The 19,331-nt window shown below is 48.0% G+C and overlaps 1 protein-coding gene across 3 annotated transcripts in view; it reads right to left on the bottom strand.

Moving 5' to 3' along the window:
* The window catches only part of LOC115141577 (tumor necrosis factor alpha-induced protein 2-like), a 35,752-nt gene that overhangs the window by 1,811 nt on the left and 14,610 nt on the right, over positions 1-19,331 (bottom strand). For all 3 annotated transcript variants that reach the window (XM_029680576.2, XM_029680577.2, XM_029680575.2), the window contains exons 4-12: positions 7,900-8,575; positions 7,410-7,524; positions 6,640-6,750; positions 6,078-6,178; positions 5,480-5,593; positions 4,910-5,045; positions 3,748-3,870; positions 3,356-3,511; positions 2,259-2,380 (exon numbers count right to left, since the gene is read on the bottom strand). In XM_029680576.2, the coding sequence (XP_029536436.2) occupies positions 2,259-2,380; positions 3,356-3,511; positions 3,748-3,870; positions 4,910-5,045; positions 5,480-5,593; positions 6,078-6,178; positions 6,640-6,750; positions 7,410-7,524; positions 7,900-8,575 (1,654 nt within the window). The remainder of the gene's footprint in view (positions 1-2,258; positions 2,381-3,355; positions 3,512-3,747; positions 3,871-4,909; positions 5,046-5,479; positions 5,594-6,077; positions 6,179-6,639; positions 6,751-7,409; positions 7,525-7,899; positions 8,576-19,331) is intronic.

The following is a 19,331-nucleotide window of genomic DNA, read 5'->3' as shown; positions in this document are numbered from 1 at the left end:
GATTTGACACCTTGGCCTATGGAAATCGAGCGGCTCTGAAGCCACTTCCTCTCTGTTGAGACTTCCACTTCCTCTCTGTTGGGCTGAGCAGCAGCACAAGGCTGAATGACAAGCAGCCATAAACACTAACAGCAGCCCTAGCCCTGGGACGGTAGTAACTCCACCTTACCTGACACCCTAGACCCACACCAATTTGCATACCGCCCCAACAGATCCATGGATTACGCAATCGCCATTGTATTAAACACTGCCCTATCCTATCTGGACAAGAGGAATACCTATGTAAGAATGCTGTTCATTAACTACAGCTCAGCCTTCTACAGCTCAACACCAGAGTGCCCTCTAAGCTCAACACTAAGCTTGAACCCCGCCCTGTGCAACTGGATCCTGGACTTCATGACGGGCCGCCCCCAGGTGGTGAAGTTAGGCAACAACACCTCCGCTACGCCGATCCTCAACACGGGGGCCCCACAAGGGTGAGTGCTCATCCCTTCCTGTACTCCCTGTTCACCCATGACTGTGTGGCCATGCACGTCTCCAAGTCAACCAAGTTTTCAGACGACACAAAAGTGGTGAGCCTGATTGCCAACAACGACGAGACAGCCTACAGGGAGGAGATGAGGGCCCTGGCGGTGTGATGCCAGGAAAATAACCCTTCCCTCCACACCAACAAAACAAAGGAGCTAATTGTGGACACCGTCCGCAACACAGGGCTCTCCAGAAGGTGGCACGGTCAGCCCAACTCATCACCAGAGGCACACTGGCTGCCTTCCAGGACATCTACAGCACCAGCTGTCACAGGTAGGCCAAGGATCAACAAGGACCTCAGCCACCCGAGTCATGGCCTGTTCACCTCCGCTACCATCTAGAAAGAGGAGACAGTACAGGTGCTTCAAAGCTGGGACCGAGAGACAGAAAAACAGCTTCTATCTCCAGGCCATCGGACTGTTAAATAGTTACCACTAGCCGGCCTCCGCCCAGTATCCTGCCTTGAACTTTAGTCACTGTTACTAGCCGGCTACCACCCGGTACTCAACCCTGCATGTTAGAGACTGCTGACCTATGTACATAGTCTTTGATCACTGGTCACTTTAATAATATTTTCATACTGTTTTACCCACTTCATATGTATATACCGTATTCTAGTCAAGGGTCATCCTATATAACTACTGCTGTACACACCTTTCCTTTTTATATACTGTCCATACTGTCTACAAACACTATCCTATACATATATATTTATATTCCGGACTCAGACACTGCTTGTTCTAATATTTATGAATTCCTTTCTTTCTTTAAAAAAGTGATTTGCGTGCGTTGTTTTTAATCGTTAGGTATTACTGCACTGTTGAAGCTGGGAACACAAGCATTTCGCTACACCCGCGATAGAATCTGCAAAACATGTGTAGGTGACCAATAACATGGATTTGATTTTGATGATGGAGCCCAAACTCACTTCCCACCACGACCAGTGACTATCACCAAAAATAACACGCAGATAAAGTGGTGGGCAGCTTGGCTTCCGGGAAACCTTGTTTTTCTGTTCGCTACTACGGAGGATTAACGAGCAGTTCCATCCAACCAGGTGATAGATTGCAATTGGTATTTGGAGCAAATTATGCCATGAAACCAACTAGGGTATTATTGTACATAGTGTACAGGATAGTACGAGGCCCTGAAGGGTCAATGCCCTGCACAGTTGCAAGCATCAGGTGTGTACTTTACAGAGGGATTTGTCATACTTGATGCAATATGTCAAGGATTGTACGGTGTAGTTTCTGTCAATGGTTAGCATTCTCTAGATTCAAGTCAAGATTCCAAACAAGACATGCGAGTCTGTTATAAGTTACGGATGGAGACAAATCTTAATTTAGAGAAAAGATTACAATGAGGACTGCCTGCCCACGCCAGGTTGTGCTACACAGCTACCATGTCACCCCTGGGCAGGAAGTACGTGTTTTTGCTTTGTTTTCGCCCAGGACCCGAGACGGACAAACGGACAAGACCCCCCTTTAATGTGTGCCAGCGACGTCCAACAGCTCCCCATAAAAATAAGGAAATGACTCAGCTCTTGTTTGCTTTTAACAAGTCCTCCATTTGCCATCCATAATTAATGCAGAACAGTAGCCATGTTTGCTTTTGGGGTGTTTCAGTCCACCTAAGCTTTTGGAAATATTGACGCTCAAGTGGCTCGATGGAAGTCCTGAAAATATGGCTGTCATTCTGCATAGATGATCGCTGCCTCACGTGCTCCTTACCGAATGTCTGGGAACTCCCTCACCAGGACCCCCACCTCCATTTGGATGGAGGGGATGTCTTCCAGGAGGATGATCTCAGAGAGGTGTGGGATAGCACTGTCCAGCCAGGAGGAGGGAGATTCCTAAAGGGGAGAGAGATAGAGAGAGAGAGGTGGGATCAGAACAGATCCTCTAAACAGCACAAATGAGGACACAACCGTTTAAACAGGGCAATTGATGTTCAAGTAGTTCTGCAGCGTCATGACAGGTCAACAGGCTATTCTCTGACTCAATGCCTTTGAATCTACTCCCTTGGCAACGGCTCAAACCCAGACCTAGATGAAGTGATTTCAAGCCTTAATGGTTACAACTAGATTGGTGATGTTCACACATTCGTTTGACTAGAGGGAACCATCCGATAACATAGACCCAAAACACCAAAGGTTAGAAGTACAGCGACGGTATTGAGCGTGCAAACTCAATCGCCTGAGCATCAAAGTGACCCTGTTATTCTGAGAGGACTAAACCGTCTGGTCCTCCACTCAACCCCAAAGGCTTGTCAGGGCTCCTAAGGCCCAGGGCAGGATGCCAGACCACTCGTCTGTAAACAACGCTATCCTGTTGTCCGGAGAGGTGACAAATGGATGTCTTATCTGGAGAAAGGGGCGGACGCCACAGAGGGAAGGATAGGGAGTGGGCTGGGGTGAAGGTTGAGGTGATTGCCCCCTTGTGCAAACGGCCTGCCTGGTCATCCATCTCTATCTAGGTTACAGTAGCCATTCTTTTTTCTCTTTTTTCTTTTTAACCCCTCTTCCGAGGTCAAATATGATTTATTTATTTATTTATGTATTCTTCACGTCTCCTTTGTTTGAACTCATCCGGAGTTGTTTCAGTAACTCTCACAGACAGGCCGCATACCAGTCAAATGTGATTAATGAGCACACACTCATGAGTGCAAGCAAACACACACACACACACACGCGCGCGCGCGCACACACACACACGGACACACGCACACATGCACACGCCACACGCCGTTCGTTGCGTCATGTCACAGGCAGCACTGTTGATCCGACTACGGTTCTCCAGTGTAACATAGTTGTTCTAGAATGACTCACCAGATCTTTGAAGAGCACTTTGACCTGCTTGCCCTCGTCACGCAGTCGTCCAGCCATCCTCTTCCTCATTCTGAGTGACGTGCAGATGATCCTCCCCCTCATGAGGGAGCGCAGGTATTCCATCAGAACCCGTCTATGCACCTCTCCCACCAGGACCTGGGAGAACGAGGGAAAGATTGATTGATTCATTCTATCAGCCAATTATCCATTCAGTCAATCAATTTAAAAAAAACAGTTTTCTCCTGAACATTCAGTTTTTTTTTATGCTTAGAATTAAAACCAATCAAATATCTTTGAGTTATTAGTGCACATTGTAACATTGTGCCAGAGGGAGGACCTTAGAGCCTCCCCATGTCTACATGGCTCATACTTGCTGTGTCTCTGCCATGTACCTGATAGGGTGGGCTGTCCATCCTGCGGAACTTCTTGAAGTGTTCCTTAATATGGGACTCGATTTGCTCATAGGTCTCTGTGTTGTTCAGCCACTTCCTCTTCACCAGCTTCTCAAAGAAGGGCTAAATATGGCCAGGAGAGGGAAAATGTGAGTGAGCAAGAGAGAGAGACAGGAAAATGGTGAGAGAATGAAGAAGACTAGGAAGCGAGGGAGACAGAGAGATGTGGATGTGGCACCTGAGTCAGATCCGTGTTTTATCGCTAACTGAGTCACCCGACTGGGTTTGTGTCTTCCTATGAGGATGTGTGGGCCGTTTAGACCAATCATTTCCCAGATTGGGACTTCCTACCCAACGACAACAGCATAAAAAGCCCCAGCTCGGTCAACTGTGCCCCTGGAAGACTGGCACTGCCCGTCTCTATGGCGGCTACTGAAGAGGAGTGGAACTTCATAGCCTGCCAGTAACTGTGTGGCATGCTGCCAATCTAATCTTATTTAACCATGTTTGTCACATTGGAGCGGCTATTTTAGGGCATCAGTTCTTCAGCACATCCCTGAGAACTTTGAGGGCAAGCCATGTGGAGAACACTGATAAGATGTGCTATATATTCTGGGACACATGGCAGACTGAGGGATGCTTGAGGGCGTGTGTGTGTGTGTGCGTGTCTGCGTGTCTGTGTGTGTGTGTGTGTGTGTGTGTGTGTGTGTGTGTGTGTGTGTGTGTGTGTGTGTGTGTGTGTGTGTTTACTATGTGTGTGTGTGTTTTTACATTTTATTGTACTTGTGAGTACCAGAAGTCATCATCAGAATAGTAAACCAACTAAAATTCTGAAAAGTGAGGACAGTCCTCACTTGTAAAAAAGGCTATTTTAGGGTTAGGGGTTAGGTTTAGGATATATGGTTAGGGGTTAAAGTTAGGGTAAGGGTTAGGTTGAGGTTTAGGGGTTAGGGAAAATATGATTTTGAATGGGAATCAATTGTTGGTTCCCAAAAAGTACACACAAGTATAGTAAGACATAGCAGTGTATGTGTGTGAGGTTGTTTACATGTTGTGTTAGAAAGCTGTGACCATGGGTGTGTTTAGGAATCCTATGTGTGTGTGTTTACATGTGTGTGTGTGTGTGTGTGTGTGTGTGTGTGTGTGTGTTAAGAACACTCACCCTTATGCGCTCATACAGTCTGTCACTTAGCACCTTCACTCCCTGGTTGACTATTCTGTCCAGGGAAGTGTTTGCTCGCCTGGCTGAGTCCTCATTGATGGCAGGGTCACACTGCACACAGCGCTGGACAAAACCCCTGCACACACACAGTCACAGCAGATTAATGAATACATTGTACACTTACATGATTTATGCATGTTTTAAGGAATATTCTGAAAACACACCAAGGCAGTTTTTGCTCTGTCCTTGAAAACTTGAATGCTAACATGTACCATTTTGGGGAATTGTTTTTGAGTATAGTATTTAAAGGGAAACTCCACCCAAAAACGATATTTTGGTATAAATTCATTAGTCCATTGTGGCCCTAAAATGTTCTGCATGTCAGCAATCGAGTCTTCAAGATATATAACTTTTTACAGAAATACAGCCGGTGTGATGCATTTTGCATCATACTGGCTGCAAAACAAATACCAAAATATATTTTGGGGGTGGAATCTCCATTGAAGGCGTTATTGGGGAAATGGACCGACTGTAACACAATGCAGGCTAATCCTGCTACAACAGTCCTACCTGAAAGGGGGACAGCAGTTGACCAGGGCGATGGTCTTGGAGATATATCCATCCTCGTTATCCCCAACCATGTTGACCAGACACTCGTGGAACATCTCCACTTTCCTTTGGAAGCTGGAAGTTAAGCAGTTTTAACAGTATTAGAATGTCTCATAGAGATGTTCCTTTCCATATTCCAGTTGAACTGGTTGGTTCCAGTTGATATATTCTAGCATTATTGCAAAATAAAATGCAGTGGGCAGTGAGACAACTATAGGTTTGGCCCTGTGTAATACTCATTTCATTCTAAGAACGATGACAGTGACTTTGGTCTAGGCCTTATTATGCAATATGTAATGAGACAGTGTGCTCTAGGCCTTATTATGTAATATGTAATGATACAGTGTGCTCTAGGCCTTATTATGTCATATGTAATGATACAGTGTGCTCTAGGCCTTATCATGTAATAATAATGATGCAGTGTGTTCTTGGCCTTATTATGTAATATGTAATAATACAGTGTGCTCTAGGCCTTATTATGTAATATGTAATGAGACAGTGTGTTCTAGGACTACTACAGTGTGTAAACATGTCATTCTGCAGTGTGTGGTCCTCTCACCTGTACAGGAAGTCGGCCAGACCATTCAGACTGCACTGAGCCACAAGGGAACCCAGGTTTCTGTTGATGGCAGCTGACTGCTCGAGATCTACCTGCAGCCTCTACACACACATACACACACACACACACACACACACACACACACACACACACACACACACACACATACCAGATGTAATGTTGGCAAACATGTATTATGTGTGAAATGCTATTTGACTCTTTCTTTTTTTCTTTTACTGCATCTGTGTAGAAAGTGCTGGTACCAATCAAGGCCACTAGAGGCCAGTGAAGGGACTCTAACACAGTGAGCTGTGATGGAGTTCTAAGGGAAGTGTCTGTATTGACTTTGGCTGCTGCTTGAGGAATGTTTCCTCTGCTCCACCAGATGGATGAGCTTATCCTCAAAATACGAAGTGACCACATTTAGCGTGCAATACAAAACCATCATGACCGGCCTCATCAAAATCAATTACTTACTCCTGATATCTATCCCTGTGTGTGTGTGTGTGTGTGTGTGTGTGTGTGTGTGTGTGTGTGTGTGTGTGTGTGTGTGTGCGCTTACCTGGATGACGGTGCGAGCCAGCGTGATCTGATACTCCTCGATGTGTAGCGTCTCCATCCAACGCTTCTCCTCCTCATCCAGCACCTGAGACAGCTCCGTCGTCACCTTCTCCTGGAACGCAACCAGACCGCACGGTCAGACACAACTCCGCCATGCACTGAACCACTGTGAGCTCTGCAGCCGCTAAGCATCAAAATATTCCCAACAGATGCCGTCAAGACATCAAGATGGAAACAGGCTTAGAATCACAGATAATACTGTAAATCTGGCTTCATTTGTTCTGATCAATATCCCCTTTGTAGACATCCCCTTATATTTTAGGTGAAGGTTTCCTCTCATTGGTGGGTGAACCCGCAGGGGCATGATTGATTGCCAGCCCACAGGCCACGCTGCCAATAAACCCAGTGCTCTTTTTCCTCTGCAGGATTTACTTGTGGACTACTATTATGTCTACATACATGGTCCCTGGGCCCTGGAACTCCAACAGTGAACAGAGTACCACACACACAACAGTGCTCTAGCCTACCTGGACTTGACTCGCAAGTGAGTTGCGTAATGACCTGAGCTAAATGGCCTGTTGTCTGGCTTCCATTGTGTGTTGTCCGTCATAGACAGGAAAACCCACGAGCTGACCCTGAGACGGTGCGCACTGATTGGCTGCACTGGTCAGAGTGATATCCCTCCCTTTAGGTGGACAGGAAGGACCATAGGAGCACCCTTTCGGGGCGCACCAAATGAGGAGGGGTGAGGGGTGGATGGTCGGCCCTTACCCTGACACAGTTGAGACAGTCCAGCTCCAGTTTGTCCACGGTCTCCGAGGGCAACAACGGCCCCAGCTGGGACCTGTTGAAGGGCGTCGTCATGCTGACTGTTCCAAGGACGTCCCTGGAGCGATTACAGTAGGAGGCCAGAGTCAGTGGCATACCCATACAGTAACACTTAACTAATAAACGACTGTTTATCTACAGTATAATCGACAGTATTTATGCACAGTATTAAGTACAATAACATCACACCACCTTGTAACATGCTTTACCGTGAAAGCATAAAGTGAAATGAAACATTTCTGACAAGTTTGTGGTTCATGCAAGTTTGTTACAACCTGACATTTAGCTATATACTTTTGTTCATTCCTTTTTTTGTAATGCTACTCTGCTACTTACAAAATCTGATATGTGTAAAATCACAAGTTGCAATACACAGTTATTGAATGAACTATTCAATAGTCTACACTCAGTTGCCTTTAAGATGGACACCCACTTGTTATAGATGTTGTAGAGCCAGTCCAACAGAGAGTAGATATCTGTGATCAGCAGCTGGTCGTCAGTGATGCTCTGCAGTCTGCGGGCCACCGCCTGGTGGTAGCTCTGTAGGTACACCTGGAAGGGTTCATACTCCTCTGGGTACACTGGCACCACGTTCCTCTTGGCCGCCCCCAGGTCCTCCACCACCCGGGTCCGCACCCTGTCCAGGTAGTCCGCCAGCTCTCCGCGCCGGGCCTCGTTCCTCTGGGGAAGGCTCCCGTTTGCTGCCTCCGCCACCGCCTCCTTCCACCGCTGCTTCAGCTGCCTGGGTCTGGGGCCTCCGGGGAGCGCCCCCTCACCCTGCGCCCAGTCCCGGTCCGCCTGCTCCTCCTGCTGCAGCACCTGCACCACCAGCCCCAGGTTGGGCCCCGCCGTTGGGGAGCGCAGCGACTCACGCACCACCGCCCACAGCTCCTTCTGCAGGGCTTCGTATAGCAGCTCCACGTCTTTGGCTTTGCGCCTGCCGCCGTCTTTGCTCCCGGGGCTGTTGAGGTCCTCTGGGACAGCACCGCCTGCTGGCGATGAGGGCAGGGTCGCTGCGGCCGCCTCGTTACACTCCTGCTCCAGCTCCAGGATGTGTGTGTCAGCCAGGAACAGGTCTCTCTTAGTCACCAGCTGCAGAATTTCTAGAACTAAAGTAGAGAGGAGGAAAATGCGTGATACAACTCCACATAACGCATGATAAATCATGTATAGGCAATACAGCTGCATTAAGTCAGAAGGCAGAATGGAGACACCATCCTAATGGAAAGATCTGGGCTCTTGCACCCTCACCTGTCTATCTGTTATGCCACACAACACATGACCTGGTCAACTGGATCAAGTCCCATGTGAATCCAAGACCTACTCAAGTAAACATGACTATGCTTTGCTTTGAACGTGTTTACGAGCTACATTTGTTTTCACGTCAAGCCAAAGGCTAAGCCAGGTTGTCGCCTCCTACACAGGTTCCCACATCAGGTCCTATCCATATCAGAGGCTCCAGGCCTGAGAGACAGATGTTGTTTGTCCCCTTTTTGGCGTGTTGTTTTTGGGCAGATTGGACACGGTTAAACCGATCTCTCTGGAGGTGGGTTAGATTCATCTCTACTTCAGTTGCACACTTCAAAAGATCCCATCAGGGACATGTGGGTGCCAAACATAAAGCATCCCAGATTCCCACAGAATGTCCACTCACTTGTCCTCTCCTTAGACGCTTCTTTATCAGGTTGAGGTCTTTTATTCGGCTAGTATAGCTATGGAATTGTATATAATAAAAGTTCATTTTGCTTTGCATTAAAGTGGAGAAATTATATTTCCTGTGGAACTCCACTTTGGCTTCAGAAAGTTCCCATAAGTGCATATAGACTTTTAGAGCCCAGCCTCACCCATTGAGGTGATCTCATCATCTCTTACTCTGATGTGGTGTGACAGAACGTTTTTAAATTAGTACTAAAACCAGTGATGAAGTCGGCCATTTCCTATTGAAGTCACCAGACACTCCCCTCTGACATCACCCCTCGCCCTCTGGGAGGAGCAACACAGCCCGTTAAAAATCCATGAAGTCTGTTGGTCAATTACAGGATAAGACCAAGTAAAGCCATGTGCACCCTCAGGTTTGTCCAGTTTTTTAAAGTTAAATTAATGACTAAACTTCATTTTGAAGCCCACGTTTTATCAAGATCAAAAAGATCTGTCAGCAGTATTTTGCGGGGGCCAGGCAAAGAGTTCCCCCCCACACACTGCCTATTCTCCCTAGTAAGTGGTTCCTTAAAAGGTGCACCACAGAGCAATGATTGATTCCTTCTTGATGAATAAATAAAATGCTAATGTTTTGTTGTTTCTCTGCAATACTAGCCACCAAGCAATTCTATGAAGTTTACATTGGACTCCCCAGTGGCGCTGCGTTCTAAGGTACTACATCTCAGTGCTAGAGGCGTCACTACAGACCCTGTTTTTATTCCAGGCTGTATCACATGATGTATCACGTGATTGGGAGTTCCATAGGGCGGCGCACAATTGGCCCAGCGTCGTCCGGCTTAGGGTTTGGCCGGGGTAAGCCATCATTGTAAATTAGAATTAATAAGTAAAATAAAGGTTAAATAAAAAATTAAAAATAAATGATATTTGAGTCATTTAGTATACGCCCTTATCCAGAGCAACTTACAGTCAGTGCATTCATCTTAGTAGTGGAGAGGGTAGTAAGTTTTAAGTTCCTCGGCGTACACATCACAGACAAACTGAATTGGTCCACCCACACAGACAGCATCGTGAAGAAGGCGCAGCAGCGCCTCTTCAACCTCAGGAGGCTGAAGAAATTCAGCTTGTCACCAAAAGCACTTACACACTTCTACAGATGCACAATCGAGAGCATCCTGTCGGGCTGTATCACCGCCTGTTACGGCAACTGCTCCGCCCACAACCGTAAGGCTCTCCAGAGGGTAGTGCACAACGCATCACCGGGGGCAAACTACCTGCCCTCCAGGACACCTACACCACCCGATGTCACAGGAAGACCATAAAGATCATCAAGGACAACAACCACCCGAGCCACTGCCTGTTCACCCCGCTATCATCCAGAAGGCGAGGTCAGTACAGGTGCATCAAAGCTGGGACCGAGAGACTGAAAAACAGCTTCTATCTCAAGGCCATCAGACTGTTAAACAGCCACCACTAACATTGAGTGGCTGCTTTATGTAATACATGTATCACTAGCCACTTTAAACTATGCCACTTTGTTTACATACCCTACATTACTCATCTCATATGTATATACTGTACTCGATACCATCTACTGCATCTTGCCTATGCCGCTCTGTACCATCACTCATTCATATATCTTTATGTACATATTCTTTATCCCTTTACACTTGTGTGCATAAGGTAGTAGTTTTGGAATTGTTAGTTAGATTACTCGTTGGTTATTACTGCATTGTCGGAACTAGAAGCACAAGCATTTCGCTACACTCGCATTAACATCTGCTAACCATGTGTATGTGACAAATAAATTGGATTTGATTTGATTTGAAGATAGCTCGGTGAGACCACATATAACAGTGGAAGTAAGTACATTTTTCCTCAATAAAGAAGTTATCAGCAAAGTAGATCTAGGGGGTGTCTTATTGAAGATGGGTAGGGTCTTACTTGACATTTTCGTAAGATGGGAGCGGGGACTGTCCTAGCATCAGAGGTTCCACCATTGGGGTTCCAGGACAGAGACAAGCTTTGACTGGGCTGAGCGGGAGCTGATGTCCCGTAGTGGTGGGACGGCCATGAGACCAGAGGCGACTGCATGGAGTTCTGGGGTTGGGATGTAAGGTTTGAGCAGAGCCTGAAGGTAGGGAGGGGCAGTTCCCCTTGCTGCTCCCTAAGCAAGCCCCATGGTCTGGTCGTGGATGCGAGCTTTGACCGGAAGCCAGTGGAGAGTTGCGGAGGAGCGGGTGACTTGGGAAGGTTGAACGCCAGGCGGGCTGTGGCGTTCTGGATAAGTTGCAGTAATAAGAGAGTTGCAGTAATCCAGACGGGAGATGACAAGTGCCTGGATGAGGACCTGCGGCGCTTCCTGTGTTGGGAAGAGTCGTACTCTACGGATGTTGTAGAGCATGAACCTGCAGGGGCAGGTCACTGCTTTGATGTTTGCAGAGAACGACAGGGTATTGTCCAGGGTCACGCCAAGATTACTTCCGCTCTGGGAGGGGGACACCGTGGAGCTGTCCACAGTGATGGAGAGGTCTTAGAGCTGGTAGGCGTTCCCCGGGAGGCAGGGCAGCTCCGTCTTGTCGAGGTTGAGCTTGAAGTTGTGGACCGACACCCAAGCTGAGACGTCTGCCAGGCACGCAGAGATTGTCACCCACATAGCAACGATAGGAGAGACCACGTGAGGATATGACAGAGCCGGGTGACTTAGTATAGAGAGAAAAGAGCACACTCTTAGAAAAAAAGGGTTTTTGGAAGGAAGGATTCTTTGATTATTCCTTGGAAGGCAAGAAGGGTTATACATAGAACCATAGCTGCACATCCTATTTTCCCAGGATGCTCTATTGCAGGGTGATTTTCAGAATAGTTTGCTTTAATATCTGTGTTTTTGCATATACATTGATTGGTTGAATCATTTTATGCTACACAGAGATAAACAGGCTAAACTAATCCAATCGGTTAGTAGTTGAGCTTATTGCACCCGTTACTGAGATGGTTGTTCCAGTTTAGATGATTGAGAATTCAATCTTCCCTGCCCTGGCAGTCATTCTGAATGCAGGTTGCGGATGGTTAAAAGGTAACAGTGTTGGATATCCTAACTCTGGCTGGATTCCGATAGGAATTACACGTCACTTTGCAAGCCAGCTTAACTTGGCATGATGCGGCCTGTAAACCAGGAGTGTCCTAACACAGATGTGTTAGGGTATAACTAGGCCATCCAAGAAAGGCCTTATGATATATGCAAAGGGTCCTACCTAGCACCAAAAAAGGGTTCCCCTATCAGGACAAACCCAAGAACCCTTTATGGTTCTACTTAGCATGTCTTGGTGCAGACACAGATCCTCTCCACGCCACCTGGTAGGAGCAGCCTGACAGGTAGGATGCAATCCAAGAGTGTGCAGAGCCTGAGACGCCCAGCCCTGAGAGGGTGGCGAGGAGGACCTGACAGAGCCTGAGACGCCCAGCCCTGAGAGGGTGGAGAGGAGGACCTGACAGAGCCTGAGACGCCCAGCCCTGAGAGGGTGGAGAGGAGGACCTGACAGAGCCTGAGACGCCCAGCCTAGAGAGGGTGGAGAGGAGGACCTGACAGAGCCTGAGACGCCCAGCCCCGAGAGGGTGGAGAGGAGGACCTGACAGAGCCTGAGACGCCCAGCCCCGAGAGGGTGGAGAGGAGGACCTGACAGAGCCTGAGATGCCCAGCCCCGAGAGGGTGGAGAGGAGGACCTGACAGAGCCTGAGACGCCCAGCCCTGAGAGGGTGGAGAGGAGGACCTGACAGAGCCTGAGACGCCCAGCCCTGAGAGGGTGGAGAGGAGGACCTGACAGAGCCTGAGACGCCCAGCCCTGAGAGGGTGGAGAGGAGGACCTGACAGAGCCTGAGACGCCCAGCCCTGAGAGGGTGGAGAAGAGGACCTGACAGAGCCTGAGACGCCCAGCCCTGAGAGGGTGGAGAGGAGGACCTGACAGAGCCTGAGACGCCCAGCCCTGAGAGGGTGGAGAGGAGGACCTGACAGAGCCTGAGACGCCCAGCCCTGAGAGGGTGGAGAGGAGGACCTGACAGAGCCTGAGACGCCCAGCCCTGAGAGGGTGGAGAGGAGGACCTGACAGAGCCTGAGACGCCCAGCCCTGAGAGGGTGGAGAGGAGGACCTGACAGAGCCTGAGACGCCCAGCCCTGAGAGGGTGGAGAGGAGGACCTGACAGAGCCTGAGACGCCCAGCCCTGAGAGGGTGGAGAGGAGGACCTGATGGTTCACGTTGTGGAAGGCAGCAGATAGATCTATGAGGATGAGAACAGAGGAGAGAGAGTCAACTGCTTTGGCAGTGTGGAGAGCATCCGTAACACAGAGGGAAGCAGTCTCGGTTGAGTGACCAGTCTTGAAGCATGACTGATAATGAGAGAGTTGGTCAGAGACAGCAGGCTCATGTGTTTTGGAAAGAAAAAAAGAAGGGGAAAGGGGGATACCTAATCAGTTGCACAACTGAATACATTCAACCCGAAATGTGTCTTCCGCATTTAACCCAACCCCTCTGAATCAGAGTGGTGCGGGGGGATAATGGTCTGTAGTTTTCTGACGTCAGAGGGGTCGAGAGTTGGTTTCTTGAGGAGGGGAGAAACTCTGAAAAATGCTAAATTCTCCACCCATCCATCCTCAAAGTACTTCGTGACACCTCGAAAATAATGGGTGCATGACGTCCCTGAGACCAAGCCCTACTTCATGTCTTTGACTCAGTCCCTGGTTGTGCTGCCCTAATGTAATTGGCCAACATACTGTAAGGCTCCTGGAGTCCTTTTCACATGACCTCACTTACTGAAAGCAAATGCGAAATGAAACAGACTCATTTACATAGTTCATTCCAATAAACAGTCTTATGTGCTAAACAAAACCATAATTTTACAGGAATACACCCGTTTAGGTGTTGATGGTTTTTCTAGAGCAGAGAGCTTTGAAATGCTCTTCATGCCTGGGCCCCATGATGGCATTTCAGACCAAAGTTCAGTCAGCGTTTATCGGATGGTGAAGTACACTTGTTGATTAACTTATTGTGGTTATGGGAGTTGGCTGGCAAAAGTGCCTCTCTCCGCATGGTGGGATCTGGTGGGTAACAAAAGCATAGCAGAAGTTCAAGAGAACATTAGGACAAATGGGGAACGGTCTCCCATTCTAAGTTGCTCATTAACTGACCAATCCATAGATCAGCCATCAACAGTGTTCCCAGTACCTGAAAGTGTTCCCAGTACCTGAAAGTGTTCCTAGTACCTGAAAGTGTTCCTAGTACCTGAAAGTGTTCCCAGTACCTGAAAGTGTTCCCAGTACCTGAAAGTGTTCCCAGTACCTGAAAGTGTTCCTAGTACCTGAAAGTGTTCCCAGTACCTGAAAGTGTTCCTAGTACCTGAAAGTGTTCCCAGTACCTGAAAGTGTTCCTAGTACCTAAAAGTGTTCCCAGTGCCTGAAAGTGTTCCCAGTACCTGAAAGTGTTCCTAGTACCTGAAAGTGTTCCCAGTACCTGAAAGTGTTCCCAGTACCTGAAAGTGTTCCTAGTACCTGAAAGTGTTCCTAGTACCTGAAAGTGTTCCCAGTACCTGAAAGTGTTCCCAGTACCTGAAAGTGTTCCCAGTACCTGAAAGTGTTCCTAGTACCTGAAAGTGTTACCAGTACCTGAAAGTGTTCCTAGTACCTGAAAGTATTCCTAGTACCTGAAAGTGTTCCCAGTACCTGAAAGTGTTCCCAGTGTTCCTAGTACCTGAAAGTGTTCCTAGTACCTGAAAGTGTTCCCAGTACCTGAAAGTGTTCCTAGTACCTGAAAGTGTTCCTAGTACCTGAAAGTGTTCCTAGTACCTGAAAGTGTTCCCAGTACCTGAAAGTGTTCCCAGTACCTGAAAGTGTTCCCAGTACCTGAAAGTGTTCCTAGTACCTGAAAGTGTTCCTAGTACCTGAAAGTGTTCCCAGTACCTGAAAGTGTTCCTAGTACCTGAAAGTGTTCCCAGTACCTGAAAGTGTTCCCAGTACCTGAAAGTGTTCCTAGTACCTGAAAGTGTTCCCAGTACCTGAAAGTGTTCCTAGTACCTGAAAGTGTTCCTAGTACCTGAAAGTGTTCCTAGTACCTGAAAGTGTTCCCAGTACCTGAAAGTGTTCCCAGTACCTGAAAGTGTTCCTAGTACCTGAAAGTGTTCCTAGTACCTGAAACGGAATGGTGGATGGAGGAAGCTTTCCAATCACACCTGCAAAGCAATGAAGCTAGCTGTATGCATATTTCAATACAGACATATTTAAAGTTGCTAAGCTCTATACGCCAAGGAACACGTCAAAGTATGTATTACCAGGTTTTACCGCAACAACAAACCACTCAGTTTTATGAAGGTGAGCAAGTTGTGGGCCCAAGCTAATGGAGTACGGTACAACTACACCTTTATAAATCCAGCCCTTACACCCAAAGCAGCTGACTACAGTTTGACAAATAAACATACATGCATTGAATGCTTGCTTGTGCAACATGCATGGAGCGCTATTGTGTAACAATAGTTTACACAAAAGAAAACTCAAAAGAGCTGTTTGCACATTCTGTGTGATAAGTGCAAGGGGGTAGGTAGGGTTTTTACAATTTTTACAGTAATCACACAATGTGATTAGAGGGGTCAGTGTAGTGAATCACTGTGTCCTAGAGTGTTTGGAGATGCTTGTCTCTGCATACCGCCCAGCCTAAGTGAGGTGACTGGGGCATGAGCATAGCACTGGGAGGAGAAGGTTAGCTGTCTGATGAGAAGCAGGAGGAGTCAGCCATGTCTGTTTACTGTATATGCTAGTGAATGGGCTGCTGTGTGTCTCAGCATCAGGTTTCAAACTCAATAAGGCTCCCGATCTGCTTGCATAAGTCATTTGTGTCTCTGGACAGCCGGATAGCAATTCACATGCTGTTGTCCTGCAAGCCCAGCAGCATGGCAGGAAATGATGTAATTTCCTCCTCCTACATTTAATTGGCGTGGTGACTGAACACAACGACCCTAGGAAAAGGGGCAGGGAGGTGTGGGGCTGGGGCGTTGACATGACACCACTTTGGGGACTCTCTCTTATTGGCCTAAGAAGCACATTGAACCACTGCTATGGTGCGTCACAGATCAGCTGTGTAAATAACCGCCCCTCTTGCTCTGTTCGGGAACCTCACGGCTTCCACTGCCGTGCTGAGTTGCCCGTTATTTCTCCCTGTTCCCATAAAGGAACTAGAGGATGCGGGGGCGCGCCACTGCCGGCCTATCGCCTTGCTCATCCTTCCCTGTCCCGCTTGAGGAAGAGAAGTGATGCCATGACACCGCCCATACCCGTCCCCCCCAACATCACTCCATCATTTCCAAAGCTGCCTGCCAACGCATATAAAACATAATTCAGCCAGGCACATCTCCCTTAAAGAGAGCGGGAGGTGGAAAAGGACTGTTCATCTTCCCTTGTGATGTGGAAGACACCACGTCTTCCACATGATGGTGGTCTGCCCACAGACAGAGCGTGGTGTGGCTGGTGACGACGCGTCACAGAGAGGGAGTAACCGTCCGCCGTGGCTCGGCCTGCTCACAATCACCACGTTAAGGTGAGAAGTCAGTGGCCCTCACTTTGAGTAGAGATGTTTTTTTTTGTTTTTTTGTTGAGGCCCTATAACGTATCCCCTTGAAAGAACACCAGCACTGGCATGCCAGATGTTTGAGGGCTTTGCACAGATTTGACGGCCTATTCGGGGATCATTAAATGCACAGATTGGCCTGGAAGGGGCAGTTCCACAGACGCTTAGCTAAGCTAAACAGTACATGGGAACACTGGTCTTTTGTTCCAAGGCACTTGGCCCCTAAGCCTGCCATACAGAACATACCCAGCTAATGTATAGCAGTGACACCACCCTTCCTCAGTGCAAACCACAAAAGTTATAATGCTGCCAGGGCCGCCTATGGGATCTCTATGAAGTCTGCGGCTATGGCAGATATTATGGAACTTTACCTTGAGGAATTTAGGGGGAAATGTTGTTGTTTTTTTTCTTCCCAAAAGTAGTAAAATCAATATGTAGTGATATGTAGTGTACTCTCTATTCAAATGATGCAGGGTAAGAACGCACCTGTAGAACTGCCATCGAGACGCTCTCCAGCCACGCTGCACAGAGCCTGGCGGGGCTCTATTGTCCGGGGGTGCCAAGCAAGGCAAATATGAGCCTCCTTCCTCGACTCCAAAAAACAACACTTCTCTCTCCAGTGAATTCAAAGCAGCATCACATGTTCCCTTTAAACTGTATCTTCGCCTCTCTTGAGTCTGTAGAGGAGTTGCAGAGATGGGACAAGACTGTAACTACCAATTGGATATCACGAAATTGGTCCTCTGCAGGCTTTCTATGGGAACTGTATGTGGACACCTGAGCTGTAGAAACTCAACCTCTCCCATTCTCTGGTACCCATTCAGCCTTTATCTAAAACAGAAGCAGCCTAGCCTGGTCCCAGATCTGTTAGCGCTTTAGTAGAGCCAACTGCTATGGTAGTTGTCTATGCTAAACAGATCTGGGACCAGGCTAGAGGCAGCCTGCCTGTCTTCACATCTCAGCGTGTGCGAGGCAGATAAATATTTTCCTCCAAAAGCTAAAAATCTAATAAGCAGGGGAGCATCCAACAACCTCCCCACAGCTCCACCAAACTCCCCCATACTCCTGCGGGCACAGCTGGGTCAAATCTGTTCCCCCCTTCCCTTCCCACCCTCTCATTCCATCCCTTTCTCCACAATCCCAAGCTCAGCCACAACAAAGCGAGCCAGGCCCTGTCCTAGCCCTGTCCTGAGAAAGCCTTTGGTCCCAGGCCAGCCCTCCAGGCCTTGGTTGTCCCTCCGGATGGAGAGTGACATGGCGTCTATGCGAAGTGAGCGGAGGCCCAGAGACAGAGAGGCCTCCTCCCCAGTCACTCCCTCCCGTCAGCACACATCCCAGCAGGGCTGGGACTGATCACATTAACTCATCCTGGGAGTCGGTAGTGCACTGCACTCAGATTCCCCTTTCTCCTCATTGCTCTGGACGTTCGACCGACAGTAACAAAACAAACACTAATCAGATGATAGGACAAATTCACTCCCTGGGTTGTCACTGGCAGAAAAGGCAGCTCTGCCCAGCTTCATTTCTTCGTCTTTTATTTCCCTAACTGATTGCTTGTTATACTGCATTTCTATTTGCCACAGTGAGGTATGAAAACACCTGTTACTTTTGGCACACGGACACTTTAAACTGACAGTGTTACAACTGCTGTGTTTCAAGGTCATATATTGAATATGAGAGGAAGCAGCATGCATTTCATCATGGCTAATATAGCCATTAGTTGCTAGGATCCCGACACAGTTTTCACAGCAGGTATTGCAGGACATGAGCCAGCGCTAGCTATGGTTTTATGGTCCAGGGGCCTTGGGGTTGTCATTTGGCAAGGCCTGGAAATCATTCACAAGGCAGTGTGGTGTCAGGAAAATAACCTCACACTCAACGTCAACAAAACTAAGGAGATGATTGTGGACTTCAGGAAACAGCAGAGGGAACACCCCCCTATCCACATCGATGGATCAGTAGTGGAGAGGGTAGCAAGTTTTAAGTTCCTCGGCATACACATCACAGACAAACTGAATTGGTCCACTCACACTGACAGCGTCGTGAAGAAGGCGCAGCAGCGCCTCTTCAACCTCAGGAGGCTGAAGAAATTCGGCTTGTCACCAAAAGCACTCACAAACTTCTACAGATGCACAATCGAGAGCATCCTGGCGGGCTGTATCACCGCCTGGTACGGCAACTGCTCCGCCCTCAACCGTAAGGCTCTCCAGAGGGTAGTGAGGTCTGCACAACGCATCACCGGGGCAAACTACCTGCCCTCCAGGACACCTACACCACCCGATGTTACAGGAAGGCCATAAAGATCATCAAGGACATCAACCACCCAAACCACTGCCTGTTCACCCCGCTATCATCCAGAAGGCGAGGTCAGTACAGGTGCATCAAAGCTGGGACCGAGAGACTGAAAAACAGCTTCTATCTCAAGGCCATCAGACTGTTAAACAGCAATCACTAACATTGAGTGGCTGCTGCCAACACACTGTCATTGACACTGACCCAACTCCAGCCACTTTAATAATGGGAATTGATGGGAAATGATGTAAATATATCACTAGCCACTTTAAACAATGCTACCTTATATAATGTTACTTACCCTACACTATTC

This window comes from Oncorhynchus nerka, linkage group LG14 (genome assembly GCF_034236695.1).
Source record: "Oncorhynchus nerka isolate Pitt River linkage group LG14, Oner_Uvic_2.0, whole genome shotgun sequence".
Classification (NCBI taxonomy): domain Eukaryota; kingdom Metazoa; phylum Chordata; class Actinopteri; order Salmoniformes; family Salmonidae; genus Oncorhynchus; species Oncorhynchus nerka.
This window is presented reverse-complemented; position numbering and strand designations above follow the sequence as displayed.